The sequence below is a fragment of the Anomaloglossus baeobatrachus genome, chromosome 9 (genome assembly GCF_048569485.1).
Source record: "Anomaloglossus baeobatrachus isolate aAnoBae1 chromosome 9, aAnoBae1.hap1, whole genome shotgun sequence".
NCBI classification, from domain to species: Eukaryota; Metazoa; Chordata; class Amphibia; order Anura; family Aromobatidae; genus Anomaloglossus; species Anomaloglossus baeobatrachus.
In genome coordinates, this window is record NC_134361.1 from 231864346 (window position 1) to 231885158 (window position 20813).

Here is a 20813-nt window from a genome sequence, read left to right on the forward strand (position 1 = left end):
GCTGGGACACCCGAGCTTGCTCCACAAGAAAGGGACGCTGGGACACCCGAGCTTGCTCCACAAGAAAGGAACGCTGAGACACCCGAGCTTGCTCCACAAGAAAGGGACGCTGGGACACCCGAGCTTGCTCCATAAGAAAGGAATGCTGGAAGATCCGAGCTTGCTCCACAAGGAATGGACGCCGGGACACCCGAGCTTGCTCCACAAGGAATGGACGCTGGGAGATCCGAGCTTGCTCCACAAGGAATGGACGCTGGGACACCCGAGCTTGCTCCACAAGGAATGGATGCTGGGACACCCGAGCTTGCTCCACAAGGAATGGACGCTGGGACACCCGAACTTGCTCCACAAGGAATGGACTCTGGGACACCCGAGCTTGCTCCACAAGGAATGGACGCTGGGACACCCGAGCTTGCTCCACAAGGAATGGACGCTGGGACACCCGAGCTTGCTCCACAAGGAATGGACGCTGGGACACCCGAGCTTGCTCCACAAGGAATGGACACTGGGAGATCCGAGCTTGCTCCACAAGGAATGGACGCTGGGACACCCGAGCTTGCTCCACAAGGAATGGACACTGGGAGATCCGAGCTTGCTCCACAAGGAATGGACGCTGGGACACCCAAGCTTGCTCCACAAGGAATGGATGCTGGGACACCCGAGCTTGCTCCACAAGGAATGGACGCTGGGACAACTGAACTTGCTCCACAAGGAATGGACTCTGGGACACCCGAGCTTGCTCCACAAGGAATGGATGCTGGGACGCCCGAGCTTGCTCCACAAGGAATGGACGCTGGGACACCCGAGCTTGCTCCACAAGGAATGGACTCTGGGACACCCGAGCTTGCTCCACAAGGAATGGACGCTGGGACACCCGAGCTTGCTCCACAAGGAATAGACGCTGGGACACCCGAGCTTGCTCCACAAGGAATAGACGCTGGGACACCCGAGCTTGCTCCACAAGGAATGGACACTGGGAGATCCGAGCTTGCTCCACAAGGAATGGACGCTGGGAGATCCGAGCTTGCTCCACAAGAAATGGACGCTGGGACAACCGAGCTTGCTCCACAAGAAATGGACGCTGGGAGATCCGAGCTTGCTCCACAAGAAATGGACGCTGGGACACCCGAGCTTGCTCCACAAGAAAGGAACGCTGGGACACCCGAGCTTGCTCCACAAGGAATGAACGCTGGGACACCCGAGCTTGCTCCACAAGGAATGGATGCTGGGACACCCGAGCTTGCTCCACAAGGAATGGATGCTGGGACACCCGAGCTTGCTCCACAAGAAATGGACGCTGGGACACCCGAGCTTGCTCCACAAGAAATGGACGCTGGGACACCCGAGCTTGCTCCACAAGAAATGGACGCTGGGACACCCGAGCTTGCTCCACAAGAAAGGGACACTGGGATACCTGTGCTTGCTCCACAATGAATGGACGCTGGGAGATCCGAGCTTGCTCCACAAGAAATGGACGCTGGGACACCCGAGTTTGCTCCACAAGGAATGGACGCTGGGACACCCGAGCTTGCTCCACACAAGGAATGGACGCTGGGACACCCGAGCTTGCTCCACAAGGAATGGATGCTGGGACACCCGAGCTTGCTCCACAAGAAAGGATCGCTGGGACACCCGAGCTTGCTCCACAAGAAAGGGACATTGGGAGATCCGAGCTTGCTCCACAAGGAATAGACGCTGGGACACCCGAGCTTGCTCCATAAGGAATGGATGCTGGGACACCCGAGCTTGCTCCACAAGAAAGGATCGCTGGGACACGCGAGCTTGCTCCACAAGAAAGGAACGCTGGGACACCCGAGCTTGCTCCACAAGGAATGGATGCTGGGACACCCGAGCTTGCTCCACAAGAAATGGACGCTGGGACACCCGAGCTTGCTCCACAAGAAATGGACGCTGGGACACCCGAGCTTGCTCCACAAGAAAGGAACGCTGGGACACCCGAGCTTGCTCCACAAGAAATGGACGCTGGGACACCCGAGCTTGCTCCACAAGAAAGGGACACTGGGATACCTGTGCTTGCTCCACAATGAATGGACGCTGGGAGATCCGAGCTTGCTCCACAAGAAATGGACGCTGGGAGATCCGAGCTTGCTCCACAAGAAATGGACGCTGGGAGATTCGAGCTTGCTCCACAAGAAATGGACGCTGGGAAACCCGAGCTTGCTCCACAAGAAAGGAACGCTGAGACACCCGAGCTTGCTCCACAAGAAAGGAACGCTGGGACACCCGAGCTTGCTCCACAAGAAAGGAACGCTGGGACACCCGAGCTTGCTCCACAAGAAAGGAACGCTGGGAGATCCGAGCTTGCTCCACAAGAAAGGAACGCTGGGACACCCGAGCTTGCTCCACAAGAAATGGACGCTGGGACACCCGAGCTTGCTCCACAAGAAATGGACGCTGGGACACCCGAGCTTGCTCCACAAGAAATGGACGCTGGGACACCCGAGCTTGCTCCACAAGAAATGGACGCTGGGAGATCCGAGCTTGCTCCACAAGAAATGGACGCTGGGACACCCGAGCTTGCGCCACAAGAAATGGACGCTGGGACACCCGGGCTTGCTCCACAAGAAATGGACGCTGGGACACCCGAGCTTGCTCCACAAGAAATGGACGCTGGGAGATCCGAGCTTGCTCCACAAGAAATGGACGCTGGGACACCCGAGCTTGCTCCACAAGAAAGGAACGCTGGGAAACCTGAGCTTGCTCCACAAGAAAGGAACGCTGGGACACCCGAGCTTGCTCCACAAGGAATGGACGCTGGGACACCCGAGCTTGCTCCACAAGGAATGGACGCTGGGACACCCGAGCTTGCTGCACAAGGAATGGACGCTGGGACACCCGAGCTTGCTCCACAAGAAATGGACGCTGGGAGATCTGAGCTTGCTCCACAAGAAATGGACGCTGGGAAACCCGAGCTTGCTCCACAAGAAATGGACGCTGGGACACCCGAGCTTGCTCCACAAGAAATGGACGCTGGGACACCCGAGCTTGCTCCACAAGAAAGGAACGCTGGGAAACCCGAGCTTGCTCCACAAGAAAGGAACGCTGGGACACCCGAGCTTGCTCCACAAGGAATGGACGCTGGGACACCCGAGCTTGCTCCACAAGGAATGGACGCTGGGACACCCGAGCTTGCTCCACAAGGAATGGACGCTGCAACAATCAACCAAGAACAGGTAGCGTGGGGGAAAGGTTTACAGAAAAGAGCCTCAGCACTTTCTTGACTGAGGGGCTTCCAGTGGGCACTTGCTTACTAATTATATGTTTGAATTTCTCTCTAATTAGACCTCTCTCAAAAGCCACAAAGGTTTACCCTACTGTTTCAGTCCCCTGTCCTTCGCTTTTGTTCACACAGAGGATTTGCTGCTGATTTTTCTTGTCTGTATTATGTGCTGGGATGTTGCAAATTTAATCCTTTTTTATTGCATCTGTTCGAAGGGCTTAACTGTGAAAATATGAAACCTTTTTGGTCCCCCCACACCCCCTCATTGAAATAAATGCATATATATATATATATATATATATATATATATATATGTGTGTATGAGTAAAAGCAAAGGGTTCTTAAGAGATGAAGGACTAGGCCCATATACCTGCACGTCTCCTCTCAGATCAATGCAATACCTCACTCCACCTGCATGTAAGGGCAGCACTAGAACTTGGTCAGAAGATCCCTAAAGATTGTCCTAACAGGATTAGGCTAGTTTCACACTTGCGTTCAGCGCATTCCGTCACTATGGAGAATAGCGCAGTCCGTTAACGGTGCCATGCCGCTAATGTCCTGCGCCATGTCCGGACGGGAGGTGGAAGCAGCTGCGAAATCAAAAGGGAACAGTAGAATAAAAAAATCATATTCACCTGTCTGCAGATTCCCGATATGTCCGTTCCCAGCTCTTCTTCCCGATACCACCACCCCGGCTCCGGCTGTGTGCAGACTCCCTGGACAAGTCCGATGGCTGCAGGACCTGGCGATGATCAGCTGATGCGGACACCTGACGGAATCAGCTGACAGTATAAGTCCAGCGGTGAGGCCGGCTTTTTACCGCCCGGCCGGCTAAACTATCAGCTGATGCCGTCGGGAGACTTCATCAGATGATTACCGCCGGTTCCTGCACCGATCAGACGGGAGTCTGCACAGAAGTTTTTTTTTTTTTGCACTGATGCATCAGCTGATCGTATAAAAGCCGTTTATACAATCGGCTGATGTCATGGGATCCAGGCCCTTGAACCTGACACATCATCTGATCGCTTTGCCTTCCAGCAAACTGATCAGATCATATTGGATCCGGATTGGACGGCTCAGGACCCTTGACGCAGGATTACTGCGGAGGGGGGGGGTCTTTTTTTCAATAAAGATGGAGTCACTAATTGTGTTTTATTTCTAATAAAAATATTTTTCTGTGTGTTGTGTTTTTTTTTTTTTTATCTGTACTAGAAATTCATGGTGGCCATGTCTAATATTGGTGTGATTCCATGAATTTCGGGTTTAGTACCATCTGAGAATACAAAGCTGGTATTAACCCCTTTTATTACCCAGCGAGCCACCGCCTTCACGGCCGCTGGACGAGCCGGATAAAGTGCCTGGAAATGGAAATAAGAAACATTGCGCCATTTCCAGGGGTGGCTGTGGGCTGCCGAGAATCCCAGCTGCCTGGCTTTACCTGACTGGCGATCAAAATACGGTGGGAGCCCAAGCATTTTTTTTTTAACTATTTTTTTTAAATAAAAAAAATTAATGGGCTTTCCTGTATTTTGATTGCCAGCCAAGGTAACGCCAGGCAGATGGGGTGGCAACCCGTAGCTGTTTGCTTTATCTGCGCTGAGAATCAAAAATACCACGTAGTGCTACATCATTTTTTTTTTTTTAGTTATTTTTACAGTACTGTGATGTCAGGCAATCAAAATTCAGGGAAGCCCATTTTTTTTTTTATTTAAATAAATAATCAAAAAAAAAAATACATTAGCTCCCGCTGCATTTTGTGTATTGGTAGCTAAGGGTAATCCAAGCAGCTACTGGCTGCTAACCCCCACTGCTTGGTGTTACCTTCACTGGCAATGGAAAATCCAGGGAAGCATTTTTATTTATTTATTTTTTTATCTTTTTGCCAAAAAACTACAAAAAAACTAAAAAGACGTGGGCTTCGCCATATTTTTGTATGCTAGCCAGGTACAGCAGGCAGGTACGGCTGCCCCCAACCCCCAGCTGCCTATTTGTACCCGGCTGGGAACTAAAAATATAGGAAGACCCTTTTTTTAATTATTTCATGAAATAATTAAAAAAAAACAAACAAAAAAACAACATGGGTTTCGCCCCATTTTTGTGTCCAGCCAGGTACAATGAGGCAGCTGGGGATTGGAAACCACAGCACAGGTTAGCCCAAGCTTTCTGGACCCCTCCGCTGCGAATTGCAGTCCGCAGCTGCCCCAGAAAATGGCGCTTTTATAGAAGCGCCATTATCTGGCGCTGTATCAAACTCTTCCAGCGGCCCTGATGCCGGAAGGCTCGCTGGGTAATAAGGTGTTAACAAAAGCTTTGTTTTACAAGCTAGTATTAAGCCAGAGATTCTTAATGTCAGGCAAGTTTGACCCGGCCATTAAGAATCTCCAACACCACACAGAGAAAAAATACTTTAATAGAAGTAAATACACAGACACACTTAGAGACTCCATGTTTATTACTCCCTCTCACCCCTCCACGATCCTGGTCTTCTGTCTTCTTCTCCTTCAACCCATGCAGCTCTGCTACATCAGACAGCACTGCATGGGAGGAAGAATGCTGCTGCTCCTGTGCAGTCTAATCACTCAGTGAGTGAGCAGAGGCTGCGGGTTGTAAGCGGTGACGTCACCGCTGACACCGTTGCAATAGTAACCTGACAGGCGGGTTACTATAGCAACGGTGATCTCCGATCACCTGATTCCCGGCGCCGCTATTCACCGGCTGTGGCATCCAGTCCCTGCATGTGGGCTTACACTGTAAAGAGTGCCGACATGCAGGAACGGGGAGCCAAGAATGTGCCCGAGTATCTCGCCGGTGCTCGCCAAGTATATTGAGTATATGGAGTACATAGATTCTCGGGCGAGCACCGCATACTGGCGACATGCACTGACAGGACCTAGCATGACGTCATAGCCATGTGACCAGTCTGTAGCCAATGAGATAATACACACGTGACTGGTCACATGCTATGACATCACGGAAAGGTCCTATCATCAGTGCTGGTTACCGGGAGGATACAGCGATGATATGAAGAAGCGGCGGGAGCCAGAGTGCAGGACGCGTCGCGGGACCTGTAAATGTTTATTATTAACTGTATATGTATTATGTGTTTGCCTGCCATTGTTTTCAATGGGGTTCAAAGGTGTTCGTTGAACGCTCGACGAACACACCCGCCGTTCGACAAACCGAACTCGAACACTAGGGGGTGGCTCATCTGTAGTAGTCAGGTCACAATCCTAGGGTCAAAATTCCAGGAGAGTGCGTAATAGGTTCAGGGAGAAAACAGAGACGTGGTCAGGTAACTGTCCAAGGTCAAAAGGCAGGAGGTCACGACAGGAACAGGAAACGGGCAGAGAGGAGTAAAAAAAAATCAAAGATCAGAACACTAGCAAAAACACAAGCCAACAGCACAACTGTAGAAACAGAAGATACAACTGGCAACGTTCTGGGCGAGCATGCTCAGTAAAGAAGTCTGAGCAATTACCAGTAAGGTGAAACACCTGAGTAATCGGCACCAGCATGGAATCCTGCAATGTCAATCAAGCTGCTAGCTCAGTAGCTCAGGAAAGTGCAGCAGAGCACCTCTTAGGCGGGCTTTGCACGTTGCGACATTGCAAGCCGATGCTGCGATGTCGCACGCGATAGTCCCCGCCCCCGTCGCAGGTACGATATCTTGTGATAGCTGACGTAGCGAAAATTATCGCTACACCAGCTTCACATGCACTCACCTGCCCTGCAACCGTCGCTCTGGCCGGTGACCCGCCTCCTTCCTAAGGGGGCAAGTTGTGCGGCGTCATAGCGACGTCACACGGCAGGCGGCCAATAGCGGCGGAGGGGTGGATATGAGCAGGATGTAAACACCCCGCCCACCTTCTTCCTTCCGTATAGCCGCCGGCGGCAGGTAGGAGATGTTCCTCACTCCTGCGGCTTCATACACAGCGATGTGCGCTGCCGCAGGAGCGAGGAACAACATCGTACCTGTCGCTGCAGCGGCATTATGGAAATGTCGGAGCCTGCACCGATGATACGATAACGATGATTTTGCGCTCGTTCATCGTATCATCTAGGATTTACACACTACGATGCCGAAAGTGACGCCAGATGTGCGTCACTTTCGATTTGACCCCACCGACATCGCACGTGCGATGTTGCAACATGCAAAGCCGCCTTAAGTCTGCAAGATGCTCTGCACAAGAGGGATCATGACAGTATACAGATAGCATAACACTTGATCATAGCCGATTCTTTTTGTGAGGTAAAACATTTTCCTGCCTCAAAGAAAAAAGAATAATTTACAATCCCATACTGTAATTTCATTATACTCTTGTGTGTCCTCCCCGGCCCAGGAGCTGTGGTATGAGCAGACCATGTCCCTGTACGGTCAGACACGGCCATTACACAGTACACAGCAGGGACACATATATAAGATTATCTCAGCACAGGAACATTTTTTATTTTTTTTTTTTAAATACATCCAATTGTGGAAATTTTTATTATTCCAAGATCTATTGATTAAAATCAACTTTATGGGAAAAACTCCTTTAGGTTCTTCATCCATAGTGGTGTCTAAACACCTTCCCCATGATAATTGTTGGCCTTATGCTCTACCAGTGCTCCAGAAGAATTGTTTTGAGTTTGCCCACTACATGACATTGGTGACTCTCCCTAAATTCTTTTTGGGCAGTTACAGCTCAGTCCGAATAAATTTGTTCTCAATTGACATTGTCCAAATTAAGAAAATAAGTTTACACTCTGAGGACCTTCCAGACACCAAGAGGAAAATTCTACAGAGGTGAGGGATGGAATTTTAAAAAATTCAAACCACATATTGCTCGCCACTCCTAAGCCCTTATGTGACGTCACTGTTATATCTCACCGGTCCTCCATGAAGGTCATTGGTTCTTCTATCGCTAAACCCCATGCAGTTACGTGGCAAAGTTGGGCACCATGTGTTATTGATATCAATGACAAGCATCGCCCCACCGATTCTGGAAGAACCTAAGATCCATGATGTATTCAGGATCTGAGGAGGTGGTGATAGGAGTTAGGTGAGGGCCTACAACACAATATTAGTTTCCCTTCCCAGCCCTCAGAACAGTCCTGTAGAATGGCAGCTGGTTGGCCACAATATTTCTGGTTTTGTGCTTATTGAATACTGAAAATTTTGATTTCACCATAGTTTAATTTGTTTCAGATGAATTTGGTTATCTCTACTCCCCTCAAAGTTTTTAGCTTTAACATTGATGTTGGCCCAAAGGTTCCTTAGGTGGGTAGACGTGATATAGGACTATGAAGAGGTAGGCTGGGATGTCAACAACAGATCTATGTGTGTTCACAAGTTTTTGACCTTTTTTTTTTGTCTAACCTTGTTCCTGCAGGTCGTCGTCCTTACTTGGTGTGGATTCTTGGAAATTCCTTTGTTACTTCTGCCTTGGAAAAAGTATCACTCGTTCCAGATGGACGCCAGTTGGGTTTTCCGCTTTCAGAGGCCACTATTCGATGGCTGGGATTAACTGATATGACTTGGGATTCTGTTAATCCTACAGTTGTTCGTTACTCACGTTCGGACCGGCCCCCTGATATTCTGGTCATACACGCCGGGGAGGATGATATTTATAACGGTGTTTGTCCTATGGATCTGGTTGAAAACGTACAGTTTGATATATTGAGGTTGAAGTCTCTTCTTCCCAGAATAGTTATTGCGTGGTCTCAGATTTTGATTAGACGTAGATATCCACAGACAAAGAATGAAAAATTACTTAACCGTTACTGCAAGAGAGTGAATATTCAACTCTCAAGGTATCTAGAAGATAAGAGGACATTGGTGATTCGCCATACGGGTCTTGAAGATAATGTTTCTCACTTGTTTGAGGGAGATGGAACTTGCCTTAATTCAGCAGGTAATAAGATCTGGTGCTCCGGAATTAAAGAAGGGATCAATAAAGCACTTAAACTTTGGCACCACATATCCTAACGCCAAGCCATGGAAGCCACTTCTCAAGGTTGACCGTCTCCGCTACCATTCGTGGTCGATGTCCAGCTAACAATCCATGGATCCAAGCAAAATTTTGTTTGTCCCTGACGAGCCAAAGTCTCTATTGCTGTTGGGCAGCGAAATCTCATGGATCTTCATTTCCCAATTGTTGTTCCAGTTTTTAATTTCACCTGATTACTTTATTCTGCTTTGTCAAATTCTCTTTAAACTTAATAAAATTTATTATACGGTGTATGTATATATATATTTTTATATTACTTTGCGTTCTTTGTACGGCAGAATTATGTGAGCACTGTATCGTAATATTATTTGGTACTATGTGAATTTTTTTATTTTAGTTGTTTAGGCAGTATTACAAAAAAAAATTGGTAAGAGTGCTCCACTTGCTTGCCCGTTCCTTGGATATTCTCATTGGATAAAAGGAAAGGAAACTGGACAAAATTAGATATAGCGGTGGGTAAATGTGTTTGCCCCCTTCCTGATTTCTTATTAATTTCCATGTTTCTCACACTTTAAATGTTTCATTGAAATATTAGACAAAGACAACACAAAATGCAGTTTATAAATGAAGGTCTTTATTATTAAGGAAAAAAGAAATTCAAACATACCTGTGTGAAAAAGCGATTGCACCCTAAACCTAATAACTGGTTGCACCACCCTTTGCAGCAACAACTGCAATCAAGTGTTTGCGATAACTGGCAATTATTATAATTATTATTAATAATTATTATAGTGCCATTTATTCCATGGCGCTTTACATGTGCAAGGGGTATACAAAATTGGGACAAGTACAATAATCATAAACAATACAAGGCACAGACAGGTCCAGGAGGAGAGAGGACCCTGCCTGCGAGGGCCCACAGTCTACAAGGGATAGGTGAGGATACAGGAGGAGAGAGGACCTTGCCCGCGAGGGCTCACAGTCTACAAGGGATAGGTGAGGATACAGGAGGAGAGAGGACCTTGCCCGCGAGGGCTCACAGTCTACAAGGGATAGGTGAGGATACAGGAGGAGAGAGGACCCTGCCCGCGAGGGCTCACAGTCTACAAGGGATAGGTGAGGATACAGGAGGAGAGAGGACCTTGCCCGCGAGGGCTCACAGTCTACAAGGGATAGGTGAGGATACAGGAGGAGAGAGGACCCTGCCCGCGAGGGCTCACAGTCTACAAGGGATAGGTGAGGATACAGGAGGAGAGAGGACCTTGCCCGCGAGGGCTCACAGTCTACAAGGGATAGGTGAGGATACAGTAGGTGAGGGTAGAGCCGATTGTGCGGCGCTGTATCAGACTGAGGGTTACGGCAGGTTGGAGGCTTGTTGGAAGAGGTGGGTCTTGAGGTTCCTTTTGAAGCTTGTCAAGGTAGGCGAGAGTCTGATGTGTTGAGGCAGAGCATTCCAGAGTATGGGGGAGGCACGGGCGAAATCTTGGATGCGATGGTGGGAAGAGGAGATGAGAGGGGAGTAGAGAAGATCATCTTGTGAGGATGGAAGGTTACGTGCCTGTAAGTAATGGTAGACTAGGTCACAGATGTATGCAGGAGACAGGTTGTGGATGGCTTTGTAGGTCATGGTTAGTGTTTTGAACTGGAGTCGTTGAGCAATGGGAAGCCAGTGAAGGGATTGGCAGAGAGGAGAGGCCAGGGAAGTAGCGGGGGGACAGGTGGATGAGCCGGGCAGCATAGTTTAGAATAGATTGTAGGGGAGTGAGACTGTTAGAAGGGAGGCCACAGAGCAGGAGGTTGCAATAATCCAGGCGGGAGATAATAAGGGCATGTACTAGGGTTTTTGCAGCTTCTTGGGAAAGGAATGTTGGGATCCGTGAAATATTTTTGAGTTGGAGGCGGCAGGAGGTGGAGAGGGCTTGGATGTGTGGCCTGAAACAGAGATCAGAGTCTAGGATTACTCCCAGGCAGCGAGCACGTGGCCCTGGGGAAAGTGAGCAGCCATTGACATTGATGGATATGTCCGGTGGGGGGGTTGAGTGAGGAGGAAGAAAGACAATGAATTCTGTTTTGTCCATATTCAATTTTAGGAATTGAACAGAGAAAAAGGATGAAATCTTTTACAATGCTCTTGAGGTATTTTGGCCCACTCATCTTTCCAGAATTGTTGTACTTCAGCCAAATTGGAGGGTTTCCGAGCATCAACGGCTTTTTTTAAGGTCATGACACGGCATCTCAATCGGATTAAGGTCACGACTTTGACTAGGCCACTCCAAAGTCTTAATTTTGTTTTTCTTAAGCAATTCAGAGGTGGACTTGCTGGTGTGTTTTGGATCATTGTCCTGCTGCATAACGCAAGTGCGCTTCCGCTTGAGGTCAGGATGATTCTTCATGATTTTTTGGTAGACAGCAGAATTCATGATTCCATTTATCAAAGCAAGTCTTTGAGGTCTTGAAGAAGCAAAACGGCCCCAGACCATCACATTGCCACCACCATGTTTTACTGTGGGTATGATGTTCCTGTGGTACTTCTATGCCAGATGTAATGGGACAAACACCTTCTAAAAAGTTCAACTTTTGTCTTGTCTGTCCATAGAATATTCTCCCAAACATCGTGGTGATCATCAAGAGGTTTTCTGGCAAAGCTGAGACGAGCCTTTGTTCCTTTTGTTCAGCAGTGGTTTTTGTCTTAGAACTCTGCCATGGCGGCCATTTTTGCCCAGTCTCTTTCTTATGGTGGACTAATGAATACTGACTTTAACTGAGGCAAGTGAGGCCTACAGTTCTTGGATGTTGTTGTGGGATCTTTTGTGTGGTCTTTGAGTCATCACTGCGCTCTTGGGGCAATTTTGGTCAGTCGGCAACTCCTGGGAAGGTTCTCCACTGTTCCATGTTTTTGCCGTTTATGGATAATGGCTCTCACTGTGCGTCACTGGAGTCCCACAGCTTTACAAATGGCTTTATAATGTTTACAGAATGAACTTCATAGGCTGGGATAGCAGCCACTGCTGGCTCTCACGCTGTGTGAGAGGCGCCGCTGGCACTGAAATGCGCTGACCTCATGAGGTCACCGCAGGTCACAGCAAGTGGGTGACAAACCGCCGGCTGTGATAATGGTGATGTCATGAGCTCACCGCAGTTCAGTGCCAGTTCAGATGTTTTGTGTGAGAAATGTGGTGAACTTATGACATCATCGCTCACCACAGTCGCCGGCGGTTCGCACACTGCTCTGACTCATGAGGTCAATGTAGTTCCCTGCCAGCGACGCTTCTCCCACAGCGTGAGAGGCGGCAGTAGCTGCTGTCCCCCCAGCCTATGAAGCTTGTTCTCTGAACGTTCTTCATAGGCGGGAACAGTGAGTCTGGGAGCCTCATGGGACCTCCATATGGATTAGGATGGGGAGTAAATTGGTGCGTGAGGGAGTCTCTTGTCTTTATTTCTCTACTAATTCTCTCTTTTTATGGCCTTCAGATTTGCTTTTGAGGAACGTTGTGGGACCTCCTTGTAGATTATGGGGGAACATAAAAAAAGAAAAAGCCTTTAATAAATTGGTCAGTGAGGGCTGTTATTGGGTTGTCTTTACAAATAAAATATTTTTCAGGGTGTTTTTTTTTTTTTGTATTTACAGCTACTGGGTAAGTAATGCGGTGTGTTTGATAGACGCCCACCCATTACAACATTACTAATACCAGGGCTTGATGCCAGCTGTTAATTCAGAGCTGGCATCAACCATATATATTGCCACCGCATTGGGGCAATTGGGAAGGACCGAGGCGAAGCTCCAGGATTGCCGCATCCAATGAATGTACCACTTCTGAGGCAGCTATATCCTGCTATTTTTAGGCTAGTAAGGGACCCAATTGCCATGGCCCTTCCCACCCTGAGAATAACAGACCCTAGCTGCCTGCTTCACCTTGGCTGGTGGTCCAATTTGTGGGACTACTACTTATTATTATTATTTTATTTTAATTTGAAATCTAAAAAACAGCATGGGGTAATCTCTATTTTGGATTACCAGACAAGGTAAGCCTGCCAGGTGCGGGCTGCAGTTGTCTGCTTAGCTGGGTATCAAAAATAGGGGGATCCCACTTTTTTTTTTTTTAAATTATTTTGTGGCTAAATACAAGACTAATCACCCTTTGGTGCTCAATGAAAAGCACTAAAGGGTGCAAGCTTAGAATATGTAGGGGGTGGCACATTATATAGGTGTTCTTAAATATATCCATTTGTCTAGCTTTTGACAGCATGTAAAAGTTCATGCCAAAAACTCATCGCGCAAGCATGTCCGTTTGCTGTCAGGTTTTTTTTGTGTATACTTTTTTGTCTTCAGGCTGAATGTAGAATGCGCTATACTGGGGCAGGACATCCTCTGCGCTCGTCCTCTGCGCTCGTCCTCTGCTCTCGTCCTCTGCCCTCGTCCTCTGCCCTCGTCCTCTGCCCTCGTCCTCTGCGCTCGTCCTCTGCTCTCGTCCTCTGCGCTCGTCCTCTGCGCTCGTCCTCTGCGCTCGTCCTCTGCGCTCGCCCTCTGCGCTCGCCCTCTGCGCTCGTCCTCTGCTCTCGTCCTCTGCTCTCGTCCTCTGCTCTCGTCCTCTGCGCTCGTCCTCTGCGCTCGTCCTCTGCGCTCGTCCTCTGCTCTCGTCCTCTGCGCTCGTCCTCTGCTCTCGTCCTCTGCGCTCGTCCTCTGCGCTCGTCCTCTGCTCTCGTCCTCTGCGCTCGTCCTCTGCGCTCGTCCTCTGCGCTCGTCCTCTGCGCTCGTCCTCTGCGCTCGTCCTCTGCTCTCGTCCTCTGCTCTCGTCCTCTGCGCTCGTCCTCTGCGCTCGTCCTCTGCGCTCGTCCTCTGCTCTCGTCCTCTGCGCTCGTCCTCTGCGCTCGTCCTCTGCTCTCGTCCTCTGCGCTCGTCCTCTGCGCTCGTCCTCTGCGCTCGTCCTCTGCGCTCGTCCTCTGCTCTCGTCCTCTGCGCTCGTCCTCTGCGCTCGTCCTCTGCGCTCGTCCTCTGCGCTCGTCCTCTGCGCTCGTCCTCTGCTCTCATCCTCTGCGCTCGTCCTCTGCGCTCGTCCTCTGCGCTCGTCCTCTGCGCTCGTCCTCTGCGCTCGTCCTCTGCGCTCGTCCTCTGCGCTCGTCCTCTGCTCTCATCCTCTGCGCTCGTCCTCTGCGCTCGTCCTCTGCGCTCGTTGTGACTACATCCTTCGCTAGTATTGCACTGGCTTTACTTTATATATGAAAATCATGATGGTGGGTTCTCTTTAAGAGATGGACCAGGCCCAATACATCCACGCCTACTCTCCGATCAGTGCAGTACCTCACCCCACCTGAATGTAAGGGCAGCAGTATGTCTGGGTCAGAAGATCCATGAAAGCTGCCCTTACAGTGAAGATCCAGTCCTCTGAGGGTTTTTATGAAGATGTTTTTGACCTTCAGTGAATGTTTGTGAGAAAACCCCTTTAAAGAACCCAACTTATTGGTAACAAAATTAATTTTAATCAACAGATCTTGGAATAATAATAATTTCCACAATTGGATGTGTTTATATAAAATGTACCTGTGCTGAGATAATCTTATATATGTGTCCCTGCTGTGTAATGGCCGTGTCTGACCGTACAGGGACAAGAGCTGGTCATACCACAGCTCCTGGGCAGGGGGGATGCAAAAGAGAACATACAGACATTAGAACAAAGGATCACAGCTGATTCTTTTTGTGAGGTAAAATATTTCCCTGCCTGTTTATAAAAAATGTTTTACCTCACAAAAATCAGCTGTGATCCTTTGTTGTAATTTGTCCTTTGTCTGTATATGTAAGTCTGTATATTCTCTTTTGCCTCCTCCCCCGACCGGCAGATGTGGTATGATCAGACAATGTTCCTGTACGGTCAGACACAGCCATTACACAGTACACAGCAAGGACAAATATATAACATTATCTCAGCACAGGAACATTTTTTTTAATCACATCCAATTGTGGAAATTATTATTATTACGAAATCTATGATTAAAATCACCTTTGTGGGAAAACCCCCTTTAGGTCCTTCATCCTTAGTGGTGTCTAAGCACCTTCTCCATGATACTTGTTGGCCTTACGCTCTCCAGAACAATGGTTTGAGTTCGCTGACTCTCCCTAAATTCTCTTTGGGCAGTTACAGTTCAGTCCGAATAAATTTGGTCTCAATTGACCTTGTCCAACTTAAGAAAATCAGTTTATTACACATCTAAGGTCTTCTCAGACCCCGAGAAGAAAATTATACAGAGATGAGGGATGGAATTTAAAAAAAAAATAATCAAACCACCTATTACTCGCATGTCCTAATCCCTTATGTGACGCAGCTCATTGGTCCTCCATGGAGGTCATTGGTTCTTCCACCGCTAAGCCCCTTGCAGCCACATGGGAAGTAGGGCACCATGTGTTATTGATATGAATGACAAGCCTCGCCCCACCGACTCTGGAAGAATCTAAAGGGGGCTTTACACGCAGTGATATCGCTAGCGATGTCGCTGGTGAAAGCACCCCCCCCCCCGTCGTTTGTGCATAACGGGCAAATCGCTGCCCGAGGCGCACAAAAGGAGCCGTCACACGGACTTACCTGCCTAGCGACGTCGCTGTTGCCGGCAAACCGTCTCCTTTCTAAGGGGGGCGGTTCGTGCGGCGTCACTAAGCGGCCGCCCAATAGAAGTGGAGGGGCGGAGATGAGTGGGACGTAACATCCCGCCCACCTCCTTCCTTCCTCATTGCCGGCGGCCGCAGGTAAGCTGTGTTCGTCGTTCCCGAGGTGTCACACGTAGCGATGTGTGCTGCCTCGGGAACGACGAACAATCTCCGTCCTGCAACAATCAACGATTTTTTTGAAAATGAACGACGCATCAACGATAAGGTGAGTATTTTTGATAGTTAACGGGTGTCCGTTGGTGTCACATGCAACGATGTCGCTAACGAGGCCGGATGTGTGTCACGGAATCTGTGACCCCGGCGATATATCTTTAGATACGTCGTTGCGTGTAACGGGGCCTTAAGGCCACCATGATGTATTCAGGATCTGAGGAGGCGGCGTTAGGAGTTAGGTGAGGGCCTACAACACAGTATTAGTTTCCCTGCCCAGCCCTCAGAACAGTCCTGTAAAACGACAGCTGGTTGGCCACCATATTTCTAGATTTTGCTTTTACCAGAATTCAATTAGTTACGGATGAATTTGGTCCTCTCTGCTCCTCACGCAGTTTCCATCTTTAGCATTGATGTTGGCCCAAAGGTTCCTCAGCTGGGTAGAAGTGATGCAGGTCTATGGAGAGGTGGGCTGGGTCGTCAGTCACAGATCTATGTGTGTTCACAAGGTTTTTTTCATATCTTTTTTTGTCTTCTCTTGTTCCTGCAGGTCGCCCTCCTTACTCGGTGTGGATTCTTGTTAATTCCTTTGTTACTTCTGCCTTGGAAAAAGTATCTCTTGATCCAGATGGACGCCAGTTGGGTTTTCCGTATTCAGAGGCCACCATTCGATGGCTGGGATTAATGGATCTGACTTGGGAGTCTGTGATTCCTACAGTTGTTCATTACTCGCATTCGTACCGGCCCCCGGATATTCTGGTCATACACGCCGGGGGGGATGATATTTATAGAGGTGTTTCCATTAAGGATCTGGTTGAAAACGTAAAGTTAGATATATCAAAGTTGAAGTCTCTTCTTCCCGGAGCATTTATTGCGTGGTCACAGATTGTGGTCAGATGTAGACATCCGATGACAGAGAATGAAAATACACTTAACCATAACTGCAGGACAGTGAACATGCAACTTCTAAAGTATCTCAAACGGAAGAAGAAGGCATGGGTGATTCGCCATAAGGTTTTTGAACGTGATGTTTTTCACATATTTGAGGAAGATGGTTCTTGCCTTAATTCAGTCGGTAGGAAGATCTGGTGCTTCGACATTAAGGAAGAGATCAAGAAAATAATTAAATTTTGGCTCCGCAGACCCAAAATCTAACCATGGAAGCCAACTCTCAAGGTTGACCGTCTCCTCTACCATTCGTGGTCGATGTCCAGCTAACAACCCCTGGATCCAAGGAAAGGTTTGTCTGTCCCTGACGAGCCAAAGTCCCCACGGCTGTTGGGCAGCGAAATCTCATGGGTCTTCATTTCCCAATTTTTATTAGTGTTTATTTTGATCTGATTACTTTAATCTGGTTTGTCCAATTCTTATTAAACTAAATGAAAGTTGTTAATTTTTTTTTACATTGTATTGCCACTTTTATGCATTCTTTGTATGGCAGCATTATGTGAGCACTGTATGGTAATATTATTTGGGACTATGTGAATTTTTTTATTTTATTTTAGTTGTTTAGGCCGTATTAGTCTCAAAATAAAAAAAAAATGGCAAGAGTGCTCCACTGTTTTTTTTTCTGGCCCTGGCAAATTCTCATTGGGTAAAAAAAAATGTCGGTGTGATGAACTACTAGGTGTCACCAGATGCAACTAGTGACGGGGAAGTCAAACAAACCGGAGGTCAAGAGCCAGAAGGTTACATATGGAACATGGGATAAAGCAAAGCCGAGGTCAGAGCAGAAGTCAGAAGCAAGGAAATCATGTAAGGTACACTGGGAGGGAAACTGGGCCGAGGTCAGGGTACAAGCTGGAGATCAGAAGCTCGGAAGTCATGTAAGGTATACTGGGAGAAAGCAGAGCCGAGGTCAGGGTACAAGCCGGAGGTAAGAAGCCAAGAAGTCATGTAAAATAAGGTACACTGGGGAAAAGCAGAGCCGAGGTCAGGGTACAAGCCGGAGATCAGGAGCCAGAGAGCAACGTCAGAGTCAGGGACACGAAAGGAGAGGGGTAACAACAGGTCCAGGGTAGGAGGTACATACGGGAGCCAGAGCACTTACTGCAGGCAGGAACTACGACTGGCAGCATTCCAAGTGATGCTGCTCCCTAATGAAGCGGAGCAATCACCCGGAATAAAGCGCCTGGAGAGAGGCCCCTCCCAACACCAGCACAGGAACCGAGGATGGCAAACCACCCAAAATGCAAAGCAGAACACCGGCTCAGCCGGAAAGCAGAGCACCACGGATCAGAATCATGACCGTCAGCCACTGGAGAAAATTAGATATGTCTTGGGTGGAGGGCAAGCAAACCTATATATGTAGAGTTTAATGACACTTAGTTTCGAAGGTACAAAAAAAAGGCAAAAATTTCCAAAAACCTCATTTAAGACAACTGAAAAAAAGCAAAAAAAAAATATTGAAGTTGTGAATTGGCAGGAAAAAAACATATTTTGCTGGAGTGATAGGGAATGGACATGAAAATGGAAATCCTAAATATCTACTCTAATTCAGTCGAAAAGGTAAAGATTCCAAACACAGACTAACATTGTCCAAACTCACCGATATCAGTGGGCTCGACCGGCGGTCTACTATGTATATGTCTTGCGGTGTTCTGTGTTGCACTCGTTGGGTGTCATAGCGGCGTTCACTCTGTAGAGTCCGACAAACTGCCTGTTATTCTTTAGTTGCACAGCCTGTCATAGGCGTCAGCTGGTTCTGGCTTCACTGCTCTGCAGTACATCAGGAGTTAATTTCTGCTGGCCTGTGATAAGCTGCTGGGAGCTACTGATCAGCATCTCCAGCTTTTATAAGGTGATGGATTCTGTCACGCTGGGTGTGGGGAGAGACACCCAACAAGTGGACTCCTGGGAATAAGGGAGGCAGAAACACAAAGGGGGGGGACCAGGGGCTCCTGCACTGACCCTGACACTGGGGGGCCCTGCGCTTGTCCTCAAACCACAGGTACCTAGAAGGGTTGGAGGTGTGGCCCGCCAACATGCCCTGTCTCCTAGCCAGATCCTAGGACTAAATCCCACCACCCACCAACCAATGGGGGGAAAAACAAACACAAAAATAACCAGCAAAAGGGGAAAAAGGAAAACAACAACTTATCTTGAGAGGGAATCTTCAGAATATACAGCAATAGTAGTCTGAAGCCTCCTGCACTCCTGAGCAAGCAACTTCTCCAAGTGAAGAGTATAACCCGCACTGCAGAAGTGCGAGGACCCAGGTTATAAAGCCCTTAATTTCCAGCTGAGGACAGGCTCCTCCAACCTGGCAAGGAAACAGGAAAAAAACCCTAAATCAAGCCCTTAAAGGAACACCGTCCATTAACGTCTGGACGATCGCCGGGCCCTTCTGTGACAGATTCTGGGGCTGAGTGCCGGATATAGCTTTGCTTCCTGGTTCCTGTAGTTTTCCAGTGATATAGTGATCCACAAGTTGCGGTTTCGTGTGGAGTGTGAGTCCTCCAGTTGTGCGCTAATACCCTATCCCTTTTGCTTTACTCCCCTGTTCAAATGCTGTCCACATTTTGCTTTACTCCCCTGTTCACATACTGTGCCCCTTTGTTTTTGGCGCAGTGTGTGTGCGTTTTAATTTACCCTTGTCTGTCCCTATTTGTGGGGTTTTGGTTACTGGGTTTCCGGCACGCTCCCAGGGTGCGGAAGAGTAGTATCAGGTCTCGGACAGGAGACAGAATCACGCTGAGGGCTCGAACCTGGCTACCATCAAGCCTACCTTCAAGATAAGGGATAGCGCAGGTACCCCAGCCTTAAGGTCAGCCTAGGAGCCCCTGTTTCTTCTCTACATACCCCGTGACACTATAGATGTCTCCCACCTATTGCCTGATAGATGATCTGGAATGTTTAATTTTAGGCTGCCGATCCTCTTCTTCTTGGCAGAGTGAGCACTTATGGAAGAGTTGAGAAAAAGAGCTGCCGGCGAAACCATCGACCAAACCAGTTGACTGCTATCTATTGTTTATGAGTTCCCTATGAGTAAAGTTCTGCACCTGGGCATAGGAGGCTCAGACGAGATAGCCAACACAGGCCAAGGTCTACAAAGAAGAGCCTGAACAGACAGATCAGGATATATGCGAACAATGGAAGGTCAGCTAGCAACCAGGAAGGATATGAATTGGAGTGCCGAAAATGAGGCACCGGTACTGGGAGCAAATATAACAATGGTTTCATCGTAGAGGATGCAGTCCTGGATGTGGAATTAGAGGATCTGTGCAAATTGAGCTGGACTGGTCATAAAGATTGTTCTATATCCAGGCCATAGGTTTGGTAACAAAGCAAAGGCTTCATTTACGGTTGGGTGGAGTTCGGTAGGACGTTTCATGAAATGTCTTTATGCTTCCTCCGAAGACCCTACTGGTCAACGGAAAGAAAGGGCTGAACAGCAGTACAATGAACAGCCGTGACAAAGCATTCAGTGGACCTTTTCTTTTGCTGGTGAAGGTCTCTAGGGTCCTAACCTCACTGATCACACAGGGTCTTATGGTGGAAGTCCCATCATGGACAGATGAAGAAATCCTGAAGACATCTCTTCTTTCTCATAACTAATACCGTATTTCCTTTTGTCTTCCCATCGATCATTAGAAGCCCTGAAGCCTTTTAGTTCTGATCCATCCAACTCTAAAAAGGTTTGGACTAGAAGATTACCCCGAGTTGTCATCTACAACTTTAGGAAAACCAACCTCCAACGACCCACCATGGACAATGTAATGTTGACCAAATCCGTCACTTCACAACATACCCAAGGACTTGGGGGATTTTAGTTGCTCTAGTCAGTTTCTTCAAGGCAGAAGACAAGGAGACCACAACTTCAGGTGAGAACCAA

General features: G+C 48.3%; 1 protein-coding gene across 3 annotated transcripts in view; it reads left to right on the plus strand.

Annotated features, from left to right (window-relative positions):
* Positions 1 to 17527, plus strand: part of LOC142251706 (uncharacterized) — a 68174-nt gene extending 50647 nt beyond the window's left edge. For 2 of the 3 annotated variants that reach the window (XM_075324757.1, XM_075324759.1), the window contains exon 2: positions 16530 to 17527. In XM_075324757.1, the coding sequence (XP_075180872.1) occupies positions 16530 to 17134 (605 nt within the window). In that variant the 3' untranslated portion in view covers positions 17135 to 17527. Of the gene's footprint in view, positions 1 to 8613; positions 9469 to 16529 lie in introns of those variants that run through there. The other variant, XM_075324760.1, reaches the window with a different exon arrangement.
* Positions 17528 to 20813: the final 3286 nt, after the last annotated feature.